Genomic DNA, 22,024 nt, shown 5'->3' with positions numbered 1-22,024 from the left:
ACCCAGGCACCCCGTTCTTTTCCTTTTTTTTTTAATTTACATCCAAATTAGATAGCATATAGTGCAACAATGATTTCAGGAGTAGATTCCTTAGTGCCCCTTACCCATTTAGTCCAGCCCCGCTCCCACAATCCCTCCAGTAACCCTGTTTTCCATATTTCGGAGTCTCTTCTGTTTTGTCCCCCTCCCTGTTTTTATTTTTGTTTCCCTTCCCTTATGTTCATCTGTTTTGTCTCTTCAAGTCCTCATATGAGTGAAGTCATATGATTTTTGTCTTTCTCTGACTAATTTCACTTAGCATAATACCCTCCAGTTCCATCCATGTAGTTGCAAATGGCAAGATTTCATTCTTTTTAATTGCTGAGTAATACTCCACTGTGTGTGTGTGTGTGTGTGTGTGTGTGTGTCACACACACACACACACGTATATATATCACACATCTTTATCCATTCATCCATCAGTGGATGTTTGGGCTCTTTCCATACTTTGGCTGTTGTTGATAGTGCTGCTATAAACATTAGGGTGAATGTGTCCCTTCGAAACAGCACACCTGTATCCCTTGGATAAATACCTAGTAGTGCAATTGCTGGGTCACAGTGTAGTTCTATTTTTTTTTTTTTAATTTTTTTTTCAACGTTTATTTATTTTTGGGACAGAGAGAGACAGAGCATGAACGGGGGAGGGGCAGAGAGAGAGGGAGACACAGAATCGGAAACAGGCTCCAGGCTCTGAGCCATCAGCCCAGAGCCCGACGCGGAGCTCGAACTCACGGACCGCGAGATCGTGACCTGGCTGAAGTCGGACGCTTAACCGACTGCGCCACCCAGGCGCCCCTCTATTTTTAGTTTTTTGAGGAACCTCCACACTATTTTCCAGAGTGGCTGCACCAGCTGGCATTCCCACCAGCAGTGCAAGAGAGATTCCCTTTCTCCGCATCCTCGCCCATATCTGTTGTGCCTGAGTTGTTAATGTTAGCCATTCTGACAGGTGTCAGATGGTATCTCCTTGTGGTTTTGAGTTGTATTTCCCTGATGACAAGTCATGTTGAGCATTTTTTCATGTGTCGGTTGGCCCTCTGGATGTCTTCTTTGGAGAAGTGTCTATTCATGTCTTTTGCCCATTTCTTCCTTGGATTATTTGTTCTCTGGATGCTGAGTTTGATAAGTTCTTTGTAGATTTTGGATACTAACCCTTTATCTGATATGTCATTTGCAAAATCTCTTCCCATTCTGTCGGTTGCCTTTTAGTTTTGCTGATTGTTTCCTTCGCTGTGCAGAAGCTTTTTATTTTGATGAGGTCCCAGTAGTTCATTTTTGCTTTTGTTTCCCTTGCCTCTGGAGACGTGTTGAGTAAGGAGTTGCTGCGGCCAAGATCAAAGAGGTTTTTGCCTGCTTTCTCCTTGAGGATTTTGATGACTTCCTGTCTTACGTTGAGGTGTTTCATCCATTTTGAGTTTATTCTTGTGTCTGGTGTAAGAAAGTGGTCCAGGTCCATTCTTCTGCATGTCACTGTCCAGTGTTCCCAGCACCACTTGCTGAAGAGACTGTCTTTATTCATTGGATATTCTTTCCTGCTTTGTCGAAGGTTAGTTGGCCATACGCTTGTGGGTCCATTTCTGGGTTCTCTATTCTGTTCCATTGATCTGAGTGTCTGTTCTTGTGCCAGTCCCATACTGTCTTGATGATGACGGCTTTGTAGTATAGCTTGAAGTCTGGGATTGTGATGCCTCCTGCTTTGGTTTTCTTTTTCAAGATTGCTTTGGCTATTCGGGGTCTTTTCTGGTTCCATACAAATTTTAGGATTATTTGTTCTAGCTCTATGAAGAATGCTGGTGTTATTTTGATAGGGATTGCATTGAATATGTAGGTTGCCTTGGATAGTATCGACCTTTTAACAATATTTGTTCTATCCAGGAGCATGGAATCTTTTTCCATTTTTTTTGTGTCTTCTTTAATTTCTTTCATACGCTTCCTATGGTTCTCAGCATATGGACTTTTCACCTCTTTGGTTGGATTTATTCCTAGGTATTTTATGGTTTTTTGTGCAACTGTAAATGGGATTGATTCCTTGATTTCTCTGTCACTCCATTGTTGGTGTATAGGAATGCAACTGATTTCTGTGCATTGATTTTATATCCTGCAACTTTGCTGAACTCATGAATCAATTTTAGCAGTTTTTTGGTGGAATCTTTTGGGTTTTCCATATACAGTATCATGTCATCTGCAAAGAGTGAAAGTTTGACCTCCTCCTGGCCAATCTGGATGCCCAGGCGCCCCATTCTTGAGGACATATTTACACACCCATGTTCACAGCAGTCAAAAAGTGGAAGCCACCAAGTGTCCGTCCACAGATGAACAAAACAAAACCACAGGATATTATTTAGCCTTAAAGAGTCAGGAAACTCTCACACCTACTACAACACAGATGGACCTGGAGGACGTTATTTTAAGTGAAAAAGGCAGTCGCGAAGGGACAGATGCTGTGTGAATCCAGGTATTGTATGTATCCAGGGTAGGTCATCCACGGAGACAGGAGATGGCAGTGCCAGGGGCTTGGGACCAGAAGTCAGCGTTTAATGGGGACAGAGTTTCAGTCTGGGAAGGTGGAAAGTTCTGGAAGGGGACAGTGGTGGGGGCTGTTCAATCTGAATGTACTTAGTGCCCCTGGACGCTTACCAGTGTTAAGATGATGAATTTTGTGTGCATTTTACCATAATTAAAGTTTTAAAAATGACACTGGAGTTTTCTGCATAACGAGTAGAAAGGTGGTTGTATTTACCTGCGCAAATTCCTCAAAGTGACTACCAAATAAAAGTGATTTTTTCTACTCCAAAAAAACAAAACACAACGTGACGTGGCAGGTCGTGTCCTAAGCAGAAGAGCACGTCGGTCGGAGGAGTGCAGGTGCCTGGGGAGCTGCCTCCTGGCTCCTCTCTGGCTGAGGGCCACAAGCCCAGTTCTTGCTGCAGGCCTGACCCTGGGTGAGGGGACAGGACAGCGAGGGACACACGGCGGGTCACCCACCTCTTCCAGCGTGGGTGGTCTGTGGGACAACACCTGCTGCCACGCCACCCTCGGGGCTCCAGAGACACCCACTCAGGTCAGTCACGGGGACACTGGTGTCTACATGCCAGGGACCTGTGCAGGACAACAGACGGGCAAGGCTGCATTGAGAACCGGGTGGAAACGGGGGCTGTCGGCCCGGAGGGTGCTGGCGGGCGGGCGCCCAGGGCGGGTAGGTCCTGACGGCCTTCCTCGTGTCTGTGCACACCCTCTGGTGGGTCACTGCGCAGTGTCTGATGGCACGCAAGGTGGGGAGGAGGGAGGAGGAGGGGTGGAGCATGATTTGCACACACAGTTCATGAAGGAAGTGATGTGATGTTTCATAAACCATGAGCGCTTTTGGTTTTTTGTTTTTTTTTTTTTACAAATTTTTAAAATTTATTCATTTTTTGAGAGAGTGCATGAGTGGGGAGGGGCAGAAACAGGAAGACACACAATCCGAAGGGCTCCAGGCTCCGAGCTGTCGGCACAGAACCCGACGTGGGGCTTGAACTCACGAACTGTAAGATGATGACCTGAGCCGAAGTCAGACGCTCAACCGACTGAGCCACCCAGGCGCCCCGACCTTCTGCCTCTTCAAACTGGTTTTCGGAGGGCAGCACCCATCACTGGCAGTGACTGTGGAGAAAGCATCCTGGCCGTTTGTGAAGCCCAGGCTCCTCGGGGGAGGAGCTCCAAGCAAACACGCAGAACCGGCAGCCTTTTCCTCTGACAGGGAGCAGGTTTTCCGACAGGGAAGCTTCTCGGTAACCACGACTCGCACGGAGTTCTACCCAGTGTTTAAAGGAGAATTAACATGAGTCTCCACACACCCTTCCACCAAAGGGCAGCTGGACTGCTTCCAGGGCAAGGCCGTTCTCGGAGGCCGTCTTCGCCCTGGTGCCCAAACCAGGCAGGCAGCACGACGACGCGCAGACTGAGGCCTCTTACAAAAAACCCCTCACCTGACGCCGCAAGACCCAAAGCCACAACCATGCACGCGGGGCCTCAGCTCACAACGCACGGGTGGTGCAACCTGCAGAGATCAAGGGATGTGGGCGCCTGGCGGGCTCAGCTGGGGGTTGAGCGGGAGCCCCACGTTGAGGGTAGGGATTAAAGATAAAATCTTAAATTAGCCAATGTGATACCCAAATAGGATGAAGGGTGAAACCACATGATCTCAACAGATGCAGAAAAAACACTCGACAGAGTCCAATACTCATAATTTTAAAACTCCCCAAAAAGTAGCACGGGAAGCTTCACCCTCAACCTGACAGAGGCGTCTGCAGAAAGCACACAGCTGACCTCGCAGCCGCCCTCACACGAGAGAGACAACAGACTCTACACCCTGCTGTTAACCTGGCAGTTCCAGTCCGTGTTCCCCGCTGCCGAGGATGGGGACTCGTGTCGCTGCTCGTAAGGAATCTCTACAACTGCTCTGGGCCGAGTCAGGGGTTCAGCAAGGTCAGAGGACACAAGCGAGCACATGTTTTACACAGGTGTCTGCACAGCAAGACAATGGCAGCGTTCACGCACGGCACACGTCAGACGCAGTCAGATCCTCGAATACGGTCTCACAGCAGACCTGCTTCTCAGGACCAAGGCCTCAACAGTCAACAGTGCCACCTGCTGAACTGTGACAGGGACCACCTTGGTCCTCTGTGTCCACACCGGGTGAGAAACATCCTTCTGTGCCTTGAGACGGGCAGAGGGGGGCTGCGTCCGGATGGACTTCCTGGGCTGGCAGTGCCCACAGGGCTCACCTCATGCACACGCCGTCTCGGGACCAAAGGCACACGAGACTGACCGCAGGGTCTCCAGCTGTCCGTGCCCTCATGCCTCACCGTCCCCTGCTCTGGAAGGCTCTCCACAGACCGGAATTCCCAAGTACCTGCATTCCACGGTGTGGATTTACGACCACTCTGCGTCTCGCCCCATCCTGGAGGATGGATCTGTGCCTCCACGTGGCTGTTGCTGCCTCAGTCCGCGGCCTCAACGCTGTGTCTTCCTGGACACGGCTGAGATTGCCACTAGCTCGGGCCGGGCTCGTGCACGCACCTGGGCCTCGCGCATCCCAGGTCTGGGTCTGACTGCGTCCCCTGTGCAGAGACAGGCTGTGCTCCTGTCCCTGCGACACCATCACCATTGTTTGGGGAAAAGAGCCCAAACTTCAATATCCTCTTAAGAAGAAATTAATACAAAAGGCAACCGGCAAAAGGTACACGTTAGGTAACTGACCAAAAGCAGAAGCGAATGGCCGACAAAGAAAAGGAAATGTCGCCGCGCCTCGTCCTTCCCTTAGGAAAAGCGCCGAGGGAACAGGACGTGGGGGTGGCCGTCCTTAGGGACTCAACACCGTTGTCTCCGGTTGTGACAACTTCTGTTCACAGGACAGTCTGAAAACATCCTTCGACACATTCGTCTTGAGGAGGTACCAGCTGCACAGACCGCGGGCCCTGACAACAAAGACCGGCCTGGATGGTGCTGAGCAACCAATGAAAACCATGCTTTCAAAATGCTGTTGAGAAAACGGTTGCTCATAAAGTGAAAACGGTAAACGGAGGCTTACGCTCCATGAGAAGCTCTTACACGAGACACAGACGCCCTGGGCTCCACGGCCATTCCGCGGGAAGCGACTGTGCACCGCGTACAAGCTGTGCCCCCAGCATCCGGGCAATACAGGACAGGACGCCGAAGGTGCAGAATCTTTACTTACAAGTATGCAAAACTGCAAACCATTCCAATACACTTGGCAGAAACAAACACTAAAGGACAAAGTAGAAACGATTCCGCGGGGGGTGGGCGGGTGGTCCCTGACGCTACCGAAAGATCGGAACCCACGACGTGTTTCTCTCCAACAGCGGGTGGGGGTGGCAACATCCTTTCTAGCAAGAGACAGCAGGCCCCTCCAGGGGCAGGATTATGGGGGATTTTTATATTCTTTTTTAACACCTTTATTTTCAAAATTATCTACAATAGACGTGCATTATTTTAAAAATAAGGCAATCTTTTTTAGAAGTTTAAATAAAGGATATCAAAATCACTCACACTTTTCCCGAAAGATGCAAAACAGAAGCTCCGTCGGTAGACAGACAAGATTTATTACTCTGTCTGTAAAAGGAGCCCCAGTACAGGGCAGTCGAGGCCGAGGGCTGTCCCTCCTCCTCCTTGCCATGGCGCGTGCTCCGTGGCCGGCTGCTGCCCCGTGGTTCACCAGGAGCACCCCACCACCGCCTCTGCCGGCCACGAAGCTGTGCAGAGTTCACAGCCCGACCACCGAACACAGAGACACCACACGTCTCCCGAGGTTCAATGCGCAGAGGGTTCACTTGGACACAGCCAGTGCAGTTCACACACACGAAGAAAAATAAATACTCTGCACCCGGTATCTACAAGGCTCACTTACTCTGTCCCCTGCCTCTCATGACTACGAAATCAGGAAACTATCATTGGACAGTTAGGAAGAACAGCATTAGCTGTTAGTGTCAGCTCAGCACACAGTGTGGTGCTAAAAATCCAGAATCTGACTGAACCGTACTTATAAATCTGCAAAGTTGGCAATTTTAGTAGACTTGGATGAAAAGGACTTCCTAGAGGAGAGAGCAGAAATGCTTTTGCTTGGGTTCCCTGACCCAGCCCTGGCCGCACGGGGGAGCGTTCTCCACGTCGTCCTCGTCCTCATGTCCCTATCCTCACCGCTGGCTGCTGCCTGGTGTGGGTGCCACCCGGTGTCGACGCCCCTCCCGCAGCGATGGCACCTTCAGAACCGGAACAGGTCGATGAAGTGCTGTGGAGACACAGGCATGAAGCAGCTGTCGGGGTCGGCGGCCGTGCAGGGGTGCCCCGAGTCCTGCGGGGGGGAGGGAGAGGCGTCAGCACCCGGCAGCTGCCCCGTCACAACACGTGGGAAGTACACGGGCCACGGCAGTTTGTCAGAAGAGATAGGGGCCGGGGGTTTCTGCCTCCCTGGCCTGGCGCCACACGCGTGTTCCCCCACAGCCGCTCTGCTCCCACCCTGCCCCGTGGGGTCAGGCCCACGCCCATCAGCTCGCAGGCAGCGTGCAGCTGGGGACCAGGGTCACACCTAACAGGACAGAGGACTAAGGACACAGGCTTTCTGTGGACTGAGAGCCCAGGCCGATGGGAGCCCTCGGCCACGCCAGGGCAGCACCTGCGCGGGAGGTCTAAGGACTAGTCTACGATTTCCCCTCCGGCTGAGCCTGCCGCTCGAGCGCTGGCCTGCAGGGTCTTCCCTGAACCCTGGTGGGGCTGGAGCGAGCAGGAGCCCACCTCTGGCCGCAGGCCCCACGCATGCTGGGAGCCCAGGCCAGCCGGTCGGTGGGGAGCATGCATGGGACGCGACACAGGCCTGGTCTAGCACGGAGGTACCTTGAACAACAAAGCAAGGCGGCAGTCCTTCGAGATCGTGGAGAAAGAACCGGGAGGAGTGCGGGCAGGGGCGGGAGAGAAAGGAAAACCAGCATTAGAGCGAGCGAGAGAGTGGGCTGCACTGAACACTGGCTCTGATAGCAGGTGTTTGAGCGTTAACCAGAACCATCGGGTAATTAGACCAGGCCACACACGTGTCATTAAAGCGAGCGTGGGTGGCAGCACCGAGGACCCCTCGACTTGAGGATGGTCCTGTGGCAGCGACAAAGATGCCCGTTGCCACATCCACCTCCACCGGCCACTCGGTGCCCAAGCTCTTCGCGACTGTTCACCAGAACACGCAAAGCAGAGCTGGTGTTTCCACGTACGTTTTGTACTGAAAGGTTTACGACAGGTTTAGGAAAGCCCTTTGTTCCTTCCCTCACAGCTGAGCGCCTGCTGCTGAATCAAGTGAACTAGATCCCACAGGTGCCAGGAGGCTCGTGGCCACCCGCCCACCACCCACTGGGGTCAAGAGGAAGGAGACCACCACCCGCCCGCCACGCGTGGGCCTGGCTGCAGGGACCTGGGGCTGGACACCAGCGTATCGTCACTGCGTCGTGGAGGCGGCCCGGGAACCTCCTGCACACAGGCACAGCCAGCTGTGATCACTCCCGCTCCCACCCAGAGCCCCAGACCTGCAGTGTCAGCAACACTGGTCTCTACTCAATCTGATCTCTGGTGGCAGACACCCCAAGACAGGTGACATGGTCCCAGGCGGTACCTGGACTCTGTCTGGCTCCCAACACCCCCCCCCCCAACCTGACACCACTCTCCCTGGAGCTGCGGGGGCAGGAGGGGGGGTCCAGACACTCAGCTGCAGAACAGGCAGGAGGAAGGAGCAGGGCCCCCAGTGTAGGCACTGAGCAAGGGGCCCTGAGACCAGATCGCATGCGGGGACCCGCTCCAACGGCATCAGGGGACACACCGTGGTGGGTTGGCATCAGTGCTGGGACTGCAGACAGAGGTCAGTCTGGTCCTGTCAGGTGAGGCCCCAACACCTCTCTGTCCACAAGGACCTGCCGTGTGTGAGACACGGCCCCCATCACACTATCGTCTGTGCCCTTCGACTGGTGACCCAGGCCCCTCTGCCCCCACCTGGAGCCCCACTCATCCTCTGACGGACATGAGACCGAGGGAGGGACGGGCCTGCTCACAGACGCTCTGCTCTTGAACTGTGTTCTGAGAACGTGTTCTACAGGACAGCCACCGCAAGACACGTGACATGTTCTGTCTTTTCCATTCTGAGAAGGAAGCCCTGCTAAAGTGTAAGCCAGCGAGTCAGAAACACGATCGCATGTAACTGGCGCAAGGAGGCATCCGGAAGGATCCGTGACGCTGCCCGCCTTTCACAGAGTAAATAAACCTCCATTAAAATAATACAGCAAACAACATCATTACATTCACTGCCACGGATAACCTGAAAACCCAGAAGTGACGCTACTGTAAATATAACGTGAAATGAAAAAATCTCAAGCAGTCCTCTCTTTTCCGACAACCTAGGGCTTGCCACACGGTCTACCTAACAAATCACAGGTAGAAGTGAACAGATAGGGCTGGATCGGCCAGGTGGACGCGGATGGCGGGAGAGCGCGAGAGGGCCATGCCGCACACGGGACGCGCACCGGGTCACCCTCGGCAGGGTCTGCTCCCCTCCCCCGTGGAAATCTCCCAACATAAACACACGGTCCCAGATGCGGAGTATCAGCAGGTGAGGAAGACGAGGGGCTGCCCAGGGCAGGTGTGCACGTGCTCACCTCCGCCCGGAGGGCCCAGGAGAGCCCCGGGTCTGCGTGGCGGGAGGTGACAGGGTGCCGGGCGCCCGGCACACTGGGTACTCGGGTTCAAGTGTGAGTCAGGAAACTCTGGTCCAGTTTCCGTCAGGTAAGTCAGGAAAGCCCCTGTGTGTCTGGAAGGCTGCGCCCTCCCTACTGTGGGGGCTGGGCCTGGAGGGGGAGCCTGTGGAGGCACCTCCAAGGGGTCCCGGGACAGCTCCGGACGGGCTCCACCCGGGTGTACAAAGGGCAGTTCACCCCTGCCCTCCAGTTGTGGGCTGGTAGGGCATCCAGAACCGCAGGCAGGAGATGCGGCAGGAACCCGGCACCGGCCCAGGACCAGGAGCCATGGGCCCCACCGACCCGGGGACACGTCCTGCCAGCGAGTGCCCAGCCAAGGCAGAAACGCGTTCTGATTCAGACTCCAAGTTCTACGTTTTACTGCGGTGACTTGGTCCCCCTGCCGCGACACTGAGGAAACTGCCATCTTCTTACTGCTGGGCCTACAGTGGACAGCCGTGTCCAGCATGCAGCCACCCAGCTGCCTCACCTTCCAGAAGAGGATGCTGCAGTGCCGGCAGAAGTGCAGGGTGTCCCCGTACTGCTCCCGGGTTGGGTAGTGCTTCTCCAGCACAAAGTACATGAGCTTCCACTCCACGTGGCCCTTCTCCGAAACGATCAGGTGTCTACAAAACTGGACACACACAACTCTGTTCAGCACGTGGCTTTCACAGACGGTATCAGGTGCAGCTCGATTTCACAAGGCAGCAGAGTGCAGGACACACTTACCTGAAACGCAACTCACCTGGGTCAAATCAGATGGGACCAGGACAGGGCAGCATCCCCGCCCAGGAGACCTGTGCCCTCCTGGGGCTCTGCCACCGTCAGAGACAGCGCCCAAGGCAAGTCCCACCTGCCGCCTCCATCCTGGAGAACCTTCTCTCTCCTTCCCTGGCTTCTCCCCCTGCTCCCTCCAAAGAATTCAACACCCCTCATCTATGCTGACCTTAGAACCCCGGTCTTTCCTCGCAGCTGAAATTCATCCTGACTTCTCTGATTCTCCGACAGCAAATCCACCTTGACCATTTTCTCTGGGGTCAGAGGCCTCCAACTAAACCCAGTGGCCCTTGGCTTAGCTGACGGCCCAGGACCTCCAGCACCAGGTCTGGTGGGTCCCTTACGCCCTGGACTCCGTCTGGTCCCCAGGGCAGGTGGCCCGCTCACTGCCCTGTGCCACTCCAGCCCCAGCTCCTCCTCCAGGAGCCGTGCCGCCCTCCTGGCCTCGGAGGCATCCTCACACTCTCCGGAACGTTCTTCCAGAGGACCAACAATCTCACAGAAACTGCACTCTGCTCCCAGTGCTCTCGTGGCTCCTCTCAGCCCGCTGGGGAAACCCCGGGACACGGTGTGGCTGCAGCACCCTCACGCACACCACAACCTGCCCTTTCTCGAGGACACCCGCCGCCCTGTCCTCCGAGAGCGACGGCCTCCCCCGGAGCACACGTCCAAGGCTCTGTCTACTGCCCTCATCTGTCCCCACAGCAGCCACACCCTCCTCTGACAGGTGGCCTGGTTCCTGACCGTCCCACCTGCCCCTCACGTGTGTGAGACTCCAGCTCCAGTGTCGGAGGCACAACGGCAAACCGGAACGGCCGGCAGGTCGCCGGTTCTCAGAACTGGGTCTGAAGGCACGGGCTGCGGGGAGGGGAGCGCAGAGAGCCGTGTACAGCTGCTGGGCACAGGCTCGGGTTCAGGGGGCACGGCACCTACAGGGCGCACGGCGCGGCGGGGGCCGGCGGGCAAGGGACAGATGCCCTGGTGCCGACCGGGCACCCAAAAGCCCTGCCTCACTCTGCCATCTGTGCTGGGTCACATGTGCCGTCACGGACCCTCCCCAACGTGGAAACTGAACTTCACAAGCTCCCGAGGAGAAATCACGGGGTCCTGCACGAGCTCTGAGGGGCCCCCACACTCACCTGCTTCTCCGCAAAGTGGTACTGACACAGCCGCTTCCACAGCTGCCGGTCCTCACTGAGCGCAGACAGGGTCGGGGTCACCTGGCCCAGCGTCACGATGTCCCAGCCATCGGAGAATCTGTACAGGATGTTGTTGAGCATGTGCAGTGGGAGGTCGCTGAGGGTGAGGCCGTCGTTCACCTGCTGGAAGGGACGCGGACGGCGGTTCACTGCGCGCAGCACGAGAGGGCGCCAGGCCGTAAGGAAGCCCAGCAGCCGAGCCTGAGCAGAAGCTCCGACCGACGCGCCGCCCAAACGCCACCGTCCCTCCCTCCTGGCAGTGGAGTCCTGTGCTGCCCCAGGCCCCGGGGGTCACACCCTCCCCCTGCGCAAGATTCACGTCTTCCACGTGGCATGGGCGTGGCTGGGGGCCAGGGGGTCCTGAGCAGGGAGGGGGGTGGCGGGGAGTCACTGGCTGATCGCAGAGGCCCCGGTAGTGCTGGGTATCCAGTTTCTAATGTAGAAGCTATGCCCTCCCCGCTCCCTCCCGAGGGTGCAGCTCCAGGGGATGGGGTGGAGCCTGTGCACATCCCATGGGGGGAGTGGAGGGGAGGTGGGGGAGGGGACCCGGATGGAGAGACAGGCGACAGAGGGAGGGAGGCAGGCACCCTGTCAGCACCCCCACCTCCCGGCAAGAACCCCTCGCTAGCACACGGGGAGCGCAGTGAGGGTTAAACAAGGGTGCAGAGTCCTGTGGGCTCGGGGACGCGTGCACACCCGTGCACACTCCTGATGTGGCCGAGTGGCTGAGAGACTGTCCTCGTCCCTGGCGGTCAGCCCCAGGGACGGCCGGCTCCCTCTGGTTTCTGTTCTCTTGGGCAGCCCAGTTCCCTAGGCACAGTCGGTGCCTGTGGGGGGAGCACTCCTCGAGCTCGGTCCCCAAATCCCCCGGCAGGTGCGGAGAGGGGCCAGGCCGCGCACTCTCGGTCCACGTCGTCGCTGTGTCACTGCCCAGCAGCAGTCCCGACACAGGTGCATCGTGGCACTTTGCGGGGGCCGTGAGGAGGATTCCCATGCCTCCGGGCGTGGTGACAGCTCAGGGCACATCTCTGAGGATGTTTCCCCTCGTCGGACCCCTAGCCACCAGCCTGGGAGACGTCACCGGGCAGTGCTGCACAGGCGTGTCCCGTGTTCCTGCCATCGCACTGACAAACGTGTCCCCGCCTCCGCTGGACAGCACGGCGCCCGCAGACACGAGCTGTCAGTGCTGCTGGCACACGGCAGAGGGCGCACGCGCGGGCCCACACACGCATGCTCCGTGGGCACTACAGCAGGAATGGGACGGCTCCTTCTGCTCCTGTGCTCCTCCGTCCTCCTCCCCAGAGGAACCTGCGCATCACACCGGAGCTCATGAACACCCGCTGCCCTCACAAGGCGCAGGAAACGCCCTGATTGGCGAGGCCGGACGGTCCAGTGTGACTGAACCAGACGGCACCACAGAAAACACCAGCGTGGTTCATCACGACTTCTGACGGCGCAAACGTGAGGCGGCACAAAACCCCGGCTGGGCCGTCAGTTGGAAGCCGAAGCTCTGGTGCCTTCCACTCAGCTGCCCCCCCTCCCCCCCCCACTGCTGAGCCATTTCCCGTTGAGCTCCACAAGCAGGAGGTCCCCAGGCAGGCAGGAACGTGGCTCCTCCCCTCCTGCTCTGGCCCTCCTGGCACATCGCACGCACCCGTTCCCACTCCTGCGGAAGCACGCCCACCTTCGCTGCAGGCCCTTGAGCTGCCCTGGCTCCCACAGGACCCAGTGAGGACCCGCCTACGCCCTCCCTCGACTTTCTCCCCTCACAGCAGGGCCGCCTGTCGTTGCCCTGGGGGAGTTTCCGCCACCTTTCAGCAGCAGCAGCAACAGCAAGGGGTCTGCTCCCCACAGGCAGGACCTCAGACTCAGGCACCATGACTCTCACACCCACGAGCTGGACTGACCTGCGGTCACGCACTGTCCCCTGCAGTCTCGCCCGGGCTGCCTGGGCTCCCAGCACACAATGACCCCCTGATGCAGATGCCCACAACCTGGCCACACAGTTCTGGGAGGCCAGGAGCCTGCACTTAAGGGTCACCACGCTGACTTCTTTCCTGGAACTCGGAAGAGGAGGCCGCCGCTGCCACCAGGGACACGGGACGCGGTGTCCGAGGCCGGCGGGGCTCGGCTCCAGGCGGTGCTCTTGGACCCACACCGTCCATGCCCCGGGTGCATGCTCAGCTGCCCTGCTCCACTGGCGTCTACACAAGCGTCCTCTGAATAATCGAAGGTAGAGCTCGAGGCTCGCTGGCCTGTGGCCTCAGCCTGACGCCCTGAGGAGCTCCTGCCTCCGAGTTCCTGTAACCTTCCCGCCCGTGAGCCTCCCCGCACTGCCCGCTGTGAGGGTCCAAAGCCCAGGTCACCCGGGCAGAGAGGGAGTCCATGGCGCGATATCAGATATCAGGACCGGCCTGGACATGACCGTGTCACCTGACACACCAGTCTTTCCGTTTCCTCCCTGGTGCGAGTGACTGCGGGGACCGTGCCCCAGGAAAGCCAGCTCCGAGCGCAGAGCGGGGCCCAGGTCAGGAGACAGTCCCTGCCCCTGCCCTCCCTTGGGGCCTCCTCCAAGCTGCCGTAAATGACAGGAGGACCCACCAGGAGGCGGGTGCCTTCTCGGTCCTGCTGGTGGCCAAGGCCTCTGCCTGCCTCCTCCTCTTGATGCAATGTGTGCCAGCCCAACCGTGTGCTTGTCTGCCCTCCCGTGGGGGCTGCTGTCACTGCACGTTTCTCTCTCCACGAGCTCCCTTCATGGGGTCCTGCCCTCAGACCCCTGCTGGCCGCCCACCCCCACCTCACTAGTTCAGGCGGCACCTCCAGGCTGTCTGGCCACGCACGCGAGAGACAAGTGGGGCACAGGTGTGAGGTCTGGCCACTCGTGCAAGGCTTCCACACGGCGTGCGTGTCCCTCTCACAGGCGGACTTTCCAGTCACGGCCCTCAGCCGCGGGGGGGACACCACATCCACTGCACAGATGATGCTTCTGTCAAGTCTGTTGAGTGCTTACCAACACTGAACGTAAGAGAGTCTGTTGTAACTTCAAGCCATAGTTAGGGAACCTCTACTCTTTCCGTAAATCCCATATTCAGAGGGCAAATAAGTGGCCCATAGTTAAGGCTTTCCGGATCACTTCTGAAAGCAGCCGCCTCCGTGTGGAGCCTCAGGCACACTGACGGGAGGGGACCTCAGCCCCCTCAGAAGGGCGGTCTGGAGAATCCATCGCCTGCCGGGCACCGCAGGCCATTCCGTCCACTCTTTCCCGCACAGAACCCTGGACGTGAACAGAATACCACCTGCACCACTGACTTAGTCAACTGGGCGAACACTTTCAGTTCCTGGAATAAGCCCTTTCCGGGCAAGTGGCGGGATCCGCACCCTCTTCTGCCCAAGCGCGTTCTTGCAGAGCTCCAGGCAGACGCATGTGGCAACAGGGACAGCAGGCTCGTGGGGCAAACGCGGACCCTGGAGAAGCAGCACTGTGTGCACAGGAGCCGCCGGCAGTACAAGGCAGATGGACTCGCGGGGTGTTATTCTGCCCCAAGCACCTAACTTCCGTTAGAGGCAAGTTCACGCGCTGCCCCACGATCCATCCGCTCAGTGATGGCCACCCCCACGGTCTTCTCAAAGGCAACGGACGCCATCACGGGGCCATCTGGCCCATGTCGTCTTCAAGCAGTAATTACAAACACACGAAGCAAAAACCCCTCCAGAAGCCGTGCCAGCCGCTCAGGCCCGGCGGTCCCCGGGAAGCACCCGGTGATGCGGACCCCCCGCACGCGGCTGTCGGGCCCACGAGCCCCTACCTTGGTCATCTGAAGGTTCTGCAGCTGCTGCTGCCAGGCAAGAACGGTCTCCAGACGGCACACCCAGATGTTGCTGTTCCCCACCAGCACAGACTTCCCGACCCCGCGGACAAGGATGCACAGGGTGGAGCTCAGGTCCTGGAGAAGATCCTTGATAAGGCGGGGGTTCTGGTGGTCGTCGAGCACTGAGGAGGACAAAACACAAGACTGTGGGTCTGTACAAGTCAGATCCTCGTCCACCGACAGCATCCACAGACGCGCCACAGAGCGGAGCACTGCTCTGCCCCGACAGGGGTGAATCCGGGGGGGGGTGTCCCGTGACGGGGAGGGAGGGGGGCATCGCGAAGGGACAGACCCCTGTGGAGCCCGTTCTGAGACAAGGCGGGGTGGGCGCCAGGGAGGGGTCAGAGTCCACGGGGATGTGCCGGAGGCAGATGGAGGGGTGGTCACACAACCACCTGAATGCGCTTGAAAATGATTATGGTGGTGAATTTAGGTCATGTACATTCAACCAAAACAAAACACGATGACCTAATTTCACCACAACCCCAAACTGGCATCACTTCTGAGATGCCAGAAACATGATAAGATTTAGAAAAACATGAAAATATTGCCTAATAGTAGAATTTGGGTTGAGTCTATAATTTCGCTTTTAAAATTGGCAGCCTCTACTTCCTTTATACTCATCATAAAGAGAATTGATATTTAAAAATGCCTTACACATACAATCCTAAATTTACACGGGAGCATAAACTCATGGTGTGAAATTTAAACTCCCTTTATTATTAGCCAGTAATTAATCAAGACAAGCGTTAAATTAAAAATAAAGCTCCAGGCTTGTTCGATGCCTAAACGTCTACAACCTTGGTCATGGAAACATAAAGCAAGCACGACATGCACCTGGTTACCTGTGACAAGGTGAACTCTCTCTCTAGAAATCGGGGATCGCCCCTGACAAGGAGAACTCTCTCTCTAGAACTCGGGGATTCCCCCTGACAAGGTGAACTCTCTTTCTAGAAATTGGGGATTCCCCCTGAGAAAGTAAACTCTCTCTCTCTAGAACTTGGGGATCCCCCCTGACAAGGTGAACTCTCTAGAAATTGGGGATTCCCTGTGACAAGGTGAACTCTCTAGAAATTGGGGATTCCCCCTGACAAGGTGAACACTCTCTCTCTCTCTAGAACTCGGGGATTCCCCCTGACAAGGTGAACTCTCTCTCTAGAAATTGGGGATTCCCCCTGACAGAGTGAACTCTCTCTCTCTAGAACTTGGGGATCCCCCCTGACAAAGTGAACTCTCTAGAAATTGGGGATTCCCTGTGACAAGGTGAACTCTCTCTCTAGAAATTGGGGATCGCCCCTGACAAGGTGAACTCTCTCTCTCTAGAACTCGGGGATTCCCCCTGACAAGGTGAACTCTCTTTCTAGAAATTGGGGATTCCCCCTGACAAAGTAAACTCTCTCTCTCTAGAACTTGGGGATCCCCCCTGACAAGGTGAACTCTCTAGAAATTGGGGATTCCCTGTGACAAGGTGAACTCTCTAGAAATCGGGAATCACCTCTGACAAGGTGAACTCTCTCTCTAGAAATCGGGGATCGCCCCTGACAAGGTGAACTCTCTCTCTAGAAATTGGGGATTCCCCCTGACAGAGTGAACTCTCTCTCTCTAGAACTTGGGGATCCCCCCTGACAAGGTGAACTCTCTAGAAATTGGGGATTCCCTGTGACAAGGTGAACTCTCTCTCTAGAAACTGGGGATTCCCCTTAACAAGGTGAAGCTCTCTAAAACTCAGGGATCCCTCCTGACAAGGTGAACACTCTCTCTAGAAATTGGAGATCCCTCCTGACAAGGTCAACTCTCTAGAACTTGGGGACTCCCCCTGACAAGGTGAACTCTCTCTCTCTAGTAATTGGGGATTCCCTGTGACAAGGTGAACTCTCTCTCTAAAACTCGGGGATCCCCGTGACTAGATGACCTCTCTCTCTAGAACTCAGGGATTCCCTGTGACAAGGTGACCTCTCTCTCTAGAACTCACGGATTCCCCATGACTAGATGACCTCTCTCTAGAACTCGGGGATTCCCTATGACAAGGTGACTTCTCTCTCTAGAACTCGGGGATTCCCTGTGACAAGGTGAACTCTACCTCTAGAAATCGGGGATCCCCCTGACAAGGTAACCTCTCTCTCTAGAACTCGGGGATTCCCTGTGACAAGGTGACCTCTCTCTCTAGAACTCAGGGATTCCCTGTGACAAGGTGAACTCTACCTCTAGAAATCGGGGATCCCCCTGACAAGGTAACCTCTCTCTCTCTAGAACTTGGGGATTCCCTGTGACAAGGTGACCTTTCTCTCTAGAACTCGGGGATGCCCCGTGACAAGAGGAATTCTCTTTCTAGAACTCGGGGTAACTATCTTCTGTATTATGCTTTGTGTGCACAGCAACCTTGAGGAAAGGAAACCACAGGAACAGAAGGGTAGAACCACAGACTGACCCGACCCACACTCGGGTCTAGAAACTACCGCGCCATTGGACAGTGCGGTTCCCGGCCACACTGGCGGGTGATAAAGAGGAATCCCGTCCCCGTCTCCTTATCTAGATTATCAAACACATCGGTCAGCAGCTCACCCTTCTGGACGATTTTGTCCAAAATGTTGAAGTAATTCTTCTGGGCGACGCCACTCAGCGAGGTCAGCTGGGATTTCGCAATGAGCTGCAGGAGCTGGAACGGGAGGGGGTGCGTCAGCTGATGGGGAGGCAGGAGCCGCGCTGGCCCCTGGCCTGTCACCGTCCTCAGCGCAGTGATTTCCGAGGGTGGGCGCGGACTCGAGGGGCGGATCCAAGGCGATTTTCTCAGGCAAGTCTCCTGAATGCCGTCCTTACAGCGTGCTGGGCCGCACCTTTGGCCGCCACCAGCCCTCTCCCCTTTACGCTCTCTCTCCCTTTCGTTCTTCCTCATCTGCCCGCTCCTGTCCCTCCGTCCACACCCGCGTCTCTCTGGCCCCTGGCCCACCCCCTGCCACCTCCCATGACGCCCCGGAACCGCCACCGGGGTCTGCCTGCACAGTCTCACTCCCACCAGCGGGGGCGCCACAGGCTCTCCACGCCCCCCTCCGACTCCTGCAGGGCCTGTTCCGCAGGGCCCCCCCCCCCGCTCCTGCCGGCCCACAAACGGGATTCTCCGGGGGCCACAGCCAGGCCTCCCCGTCGCCAGCATGAGTGTCTTCTGGTGGCCCCCACACCTGCCCCCCACCCCCGGTCGGAACATGTCTGTTCCCGGCTTCCTGCACCGTCTCTGCCCAGTCCCGCCTCAGGGTGCGTGAACACCCGCCTCCTGTCTCCCGGAACGTGGATTTTCCACCCTCCCTCCAGTTCACCGTGCCGGTGTCCAGAGGGAGAAAAGGAATCCAGGGAGGCCGCTAAAGTCCAAACCAGGCGTTACAAGGATGACAACCACGTGATCATCTTCGGGGGCAAATCATCCTCCCATCTCTAACATGCTTACACCACACGTGTGCTCCACTGCCATGATCACACACACACACACACACGTCAGGGCGGGGCCTACAGGTCCTAGCCAATCAAACCAGACGTGTCTGAGACGATCCAGCCTCTCGGCTCCTGCTCCTGATCTGACCACTGCTGAGCATCTTCCTAGTTTGAAAGTCCTCACAGCCAGCACCGTGGGGCTGAACAACACCCGCTTTCTCCTGAGTTTAGAACCACATTAGACAGAATTCAGGCCAACTGGGAGGAAGGGATGGGCTCTGTTCCAGGAAGTGCTGCACCAGTGACAGGTCTCCAGCCACCGCGGCCTCCCAGACCTCGCGCCACGGCCCTGCAGACAAGCTGCCCGCGTGGCATCGCTACTAAACACAGGTTCCCGCTGCCACAACACGGGGCCTCGGAGACACAGACTAGCCATGCAGACACACGTCTCTTCTGCTCCCCAGAGCACAGAGGGAGGAGGAGGGGAGCGCCCCAGCCCAGCAGTCCGTCCGTGTCCCCAAATGCCACTGTGAGGTTTCCAAGTCAGCCAGACTCCCGGGGTGCGTGATGAAGGGCTCCAGGGGCAGTTGGATGGGGTGCGGCCACAGACACGAAGGAGGCTCGCGAAGGGAGTGCCGCCCACTCTTCGCTTTTACACAGAGAAGTAACAGTTATTTTTATCTCTACACAGTATCGACTGAGACAACTCCTGTAAGTGAAGTGTCTCCGGGGTCCTCAGCAACCTCAGAGCAGAGAACATGCTGAGGCCAAGCTGGAGGCCTCCTGCCCTCGTGAGCGCTCCTTCCCCGTGGGGACCAGGGTCCATGGGGCTGCGTCTTCCCAAGCACCCCCCCACCACTACCACGGTTTTCCACTATCGTGTAAAATATCCACATGAGACAGACCGGGCCATCACTCACAGGGGCTGGAGGATGGACGGACACCTGCCAGAGACCAGCACATGGGCCTGTGCAAACCCAAGGAACACCAGAGCAGCCATGGTAACGGGTGACAAGTGACACCTCAGGCTGGAATGGTAATTAGGGGTGTCCGGGGGCTCAGTCAGTTAAGCGTCCGACCCTTAGGTTTGGCTCAGGTCACGATCTCACGGTGAGTTCGAGCCCCTCGTCACGCTCTGCACTGGCAGGGTGAAGCCTTCTTGGGATTCTCTCTCGCTCTCTGCACTTCTCCCGCTCATGTTCTGCCTCTCAAAATAAAACTTAAAATGGTAATTAAGATAAAAGGGCAAAAGACACAATTTACAAAGAAAATATGATGAAACATTAGCCTTTAGTTAGATATACAAAGGAAATCTGTTGCAAATTTAATGAAAGTTTGGTATTTTTCTTTTTTAATGTTTATTATTTTTGAGAGAGAGACAGAGAGACAGACAGCAAGCAGGGGAGGGGGCAGAGAGAGAGGGAGACACAGAACCAGAAGCAGGCTCCAGGCTCTGAGCTGTCAGCACAGACCACAACCCACAGACCACAAGATCATGACCTGAGCTGAAGTCGGCCGTCCAACCGACTGAGCCACCCAGGCGCCCCAATGGACGTTTGTTATGGAGATTTTTATGTTATCTCTTCAAATCTGAAAATTCAAAATGAGAAAGATTTGGAAGGATTAACATAACCACCAAATCTTGTTTAAATATAAGCAGAGAAAAATTACATCCTTCCAATAGAGAATGCGGATTTTTCTCATGGGTCAAGAGAACCCTTACAAAAATCAATTACGAAAATGGCCACCAAGGAAAATGTAACACATTTCAAAGCCACAGAGCACTTAGGGGTCCAACTGTGTCAGAATGTAACAAAAGTAGAACTGAATTCAGCTAAATAAAGCGTCAGGGTGCACTCCTGATCAACCATGGCTCCGAGAGAAAGCTCAAGGCTGCACACACACAGGTATTTCTGAATGCTCACACGAGCACAGGGAGGTGCAGAAAGACCGACAACAAGGGCCAATAAGTTTCCTGTTTAAACGAAGTCTGTTACAGACCTTTACGTGGGACACTCTTCACGGGCACAGCCACGCCACTGCTCCACCAGCACGTTCACAATCACTGGAAAGCAGAGCGATGACCACAGACACCGTCTGTGGGGCCTGACGTCACTGGCCTCTTACCGCACCCTGGGGTGGGGGGGGGGGGCACGACTGGGACCGTCCGCAGAGATCAGGAAAGTGACATCACAGGGAGCAGAGCCAGGACCTGTGCACAGGCATCTTTCAAACCCAGGCCGTTGCCCCCAACTGCCAGGTTCAAACAGCCCTCAGTGACTTAGAATTTCGTGATCTGATTTTTAGAAGTCTTCTCAATTTCACAGCATTTAACAATATAGGAGCACGGCCGAAACTCTGTGAGAGCAGAGAGTTCTAACCAGATGTCACAGGCAGGAGCAGAACCGTTACCCTAACCCTGGATGCGACAGGGCAGTCTGTGCAGAATGGAAGGGAGGGCGTCTGGCAGAAGAGGCCAAGGCCTGGGACCCCGTCCCTCTGGCTCAAGGGCCAGTGGGCATCACAGTTGACACAGGCTGCATTAAAACCAAGCCTCCCATCTGGGAACCGGCTTGAGCAGATGGTTTGTGAGTCAGGATGTCGAATGCTTGCATTATCCCTTTTCTCCACTTTCCTTGGACTAATATCCCATGGACTCGCATCTTATTCACAGATTTCTCGAACCGGCAGAAAGAAAGACTGCTATTTCATCTATGTTACACTGTTACACAATTTACAATCTTCCTCATTAAAGGGAGCCTTGGCGGCTCTGATTCTCACACAGGTCATCTCACTGACAGGATCAGCATGTGGACAGTTGAAGATTAAAGCCGAGGCCGCAGCCCACAGGCCCAGGAGAACGACACTGTGGATTTCTAGGTGACGTGCCTTCACCGGGAGGACTCACTGTCTAAAGAGCCAAAGCCTACGTTCCCAGTGCACTACCATGACCATCAGTTTATGCTATATTGCTTTAAAATGTCAGAGCTACAAGGTCGAATTTAATTTTACTGAGAACAAAATGTCAAGCGAGTTGAAGAGCGCGTCCTTCGACCGAAAGCAGGTGTCTCACAGAATACCGATATAAAACAGGAGTTTCTCAAAGTTATATGCTTTCTGATACTGTTTTAGTAATATACAATTTTAAACAAAAGACACAAACAATACAACTACTTGCCAACAGTAAGAGAAGGATAAACAGGAAGGGCGTTGGGGACACAGCAGTAAGCAAAGCAGACCAAGTCCCCACGCTCCTGGGGCTCCAGATGGGGACCTGGGCGGTGATGACTGAGGCTCAGAGGCTCTGAAGCAATGACCAAACGGGCACACACAGGCTGCCCACGCAGGGGCCAGCCACACTGAACTGGCCCGGAAATGTGGCTTCACCACCAGAGAGCACAAGCGTTTACTGCACAGTGTGAATGGAATCTGCTTTACAAGAGTCTCTGAA

The 22,024-nt window shown here is 55.8% G+C and overlaps 1 protein-coding gene across 13 annotated transcripts in view; it reads right to left on the bottom strand.

The window, feature by feature from the left end:
* Positions 1-5,735: 5,735 nt before the first annotated feature.
* FBXO25 (F-box protein 25) overlaps positions 5,736-22,024 on the bottom strand; it is a 54,391-nt gene continuing 38,102 nt past the window's right edge. For 3 of the 13 annotated variants that reach the window (XM_045451193.1, XM_045451189.1, XM_045451253.1), the window contains 5 exons: positions 17,713-17,806; positions 15,088-15,272; positions 11,222-11,404; positions 9,796-9,939; positions 5,736-6,892 (listed from right to left, as the gene is read on the bottom strand). In XM_045451193.1, the coding sequence (XP_045307149.1) occupies positions 6,803-6,892; positions 9,796-9,939; positions 11,222-11,404; positions 15,088-15,272; positions 17,713-17,806 (696 nt within the window). In that variant the 3' untranslated portion in view covers positions 5,736-6,802. Of the gene's footprint in view, positions 6,893-7,431; positions 7,459-9,795; positions 9,940-11,221; positions 11,405-15,087; positions 15,273-17,712; positions 17,807-22,024 lie in introns of all 13 variants that reach the window. The other 10 variants (XM_045451165.1, XM_045451179.1, XM_045451160.1 and 7 more) reach the window with 8 other exon arrangements.

Source organism: Leopardus geoffroyi, chromosome B1 (assembly GCF_018350155.1).
Source record: "Leopardus geoffroyi isolate Oge1 chromosome B1, O.geoffroyi_Oge1_pat1.0, whole genome shotgun sequence".
Taxonomy (NCBI): Eukaryota; Metazoa; Chordata; class Mammalia; order Carnivora; family Felidae; genus Leopardus; species Leopardus geoffroyi.
The sequence above is the reverse complement of the archived record's forward strand: the minus strand, read 5'-3'. Positions and strand labels throughout refer to the sequence as shown.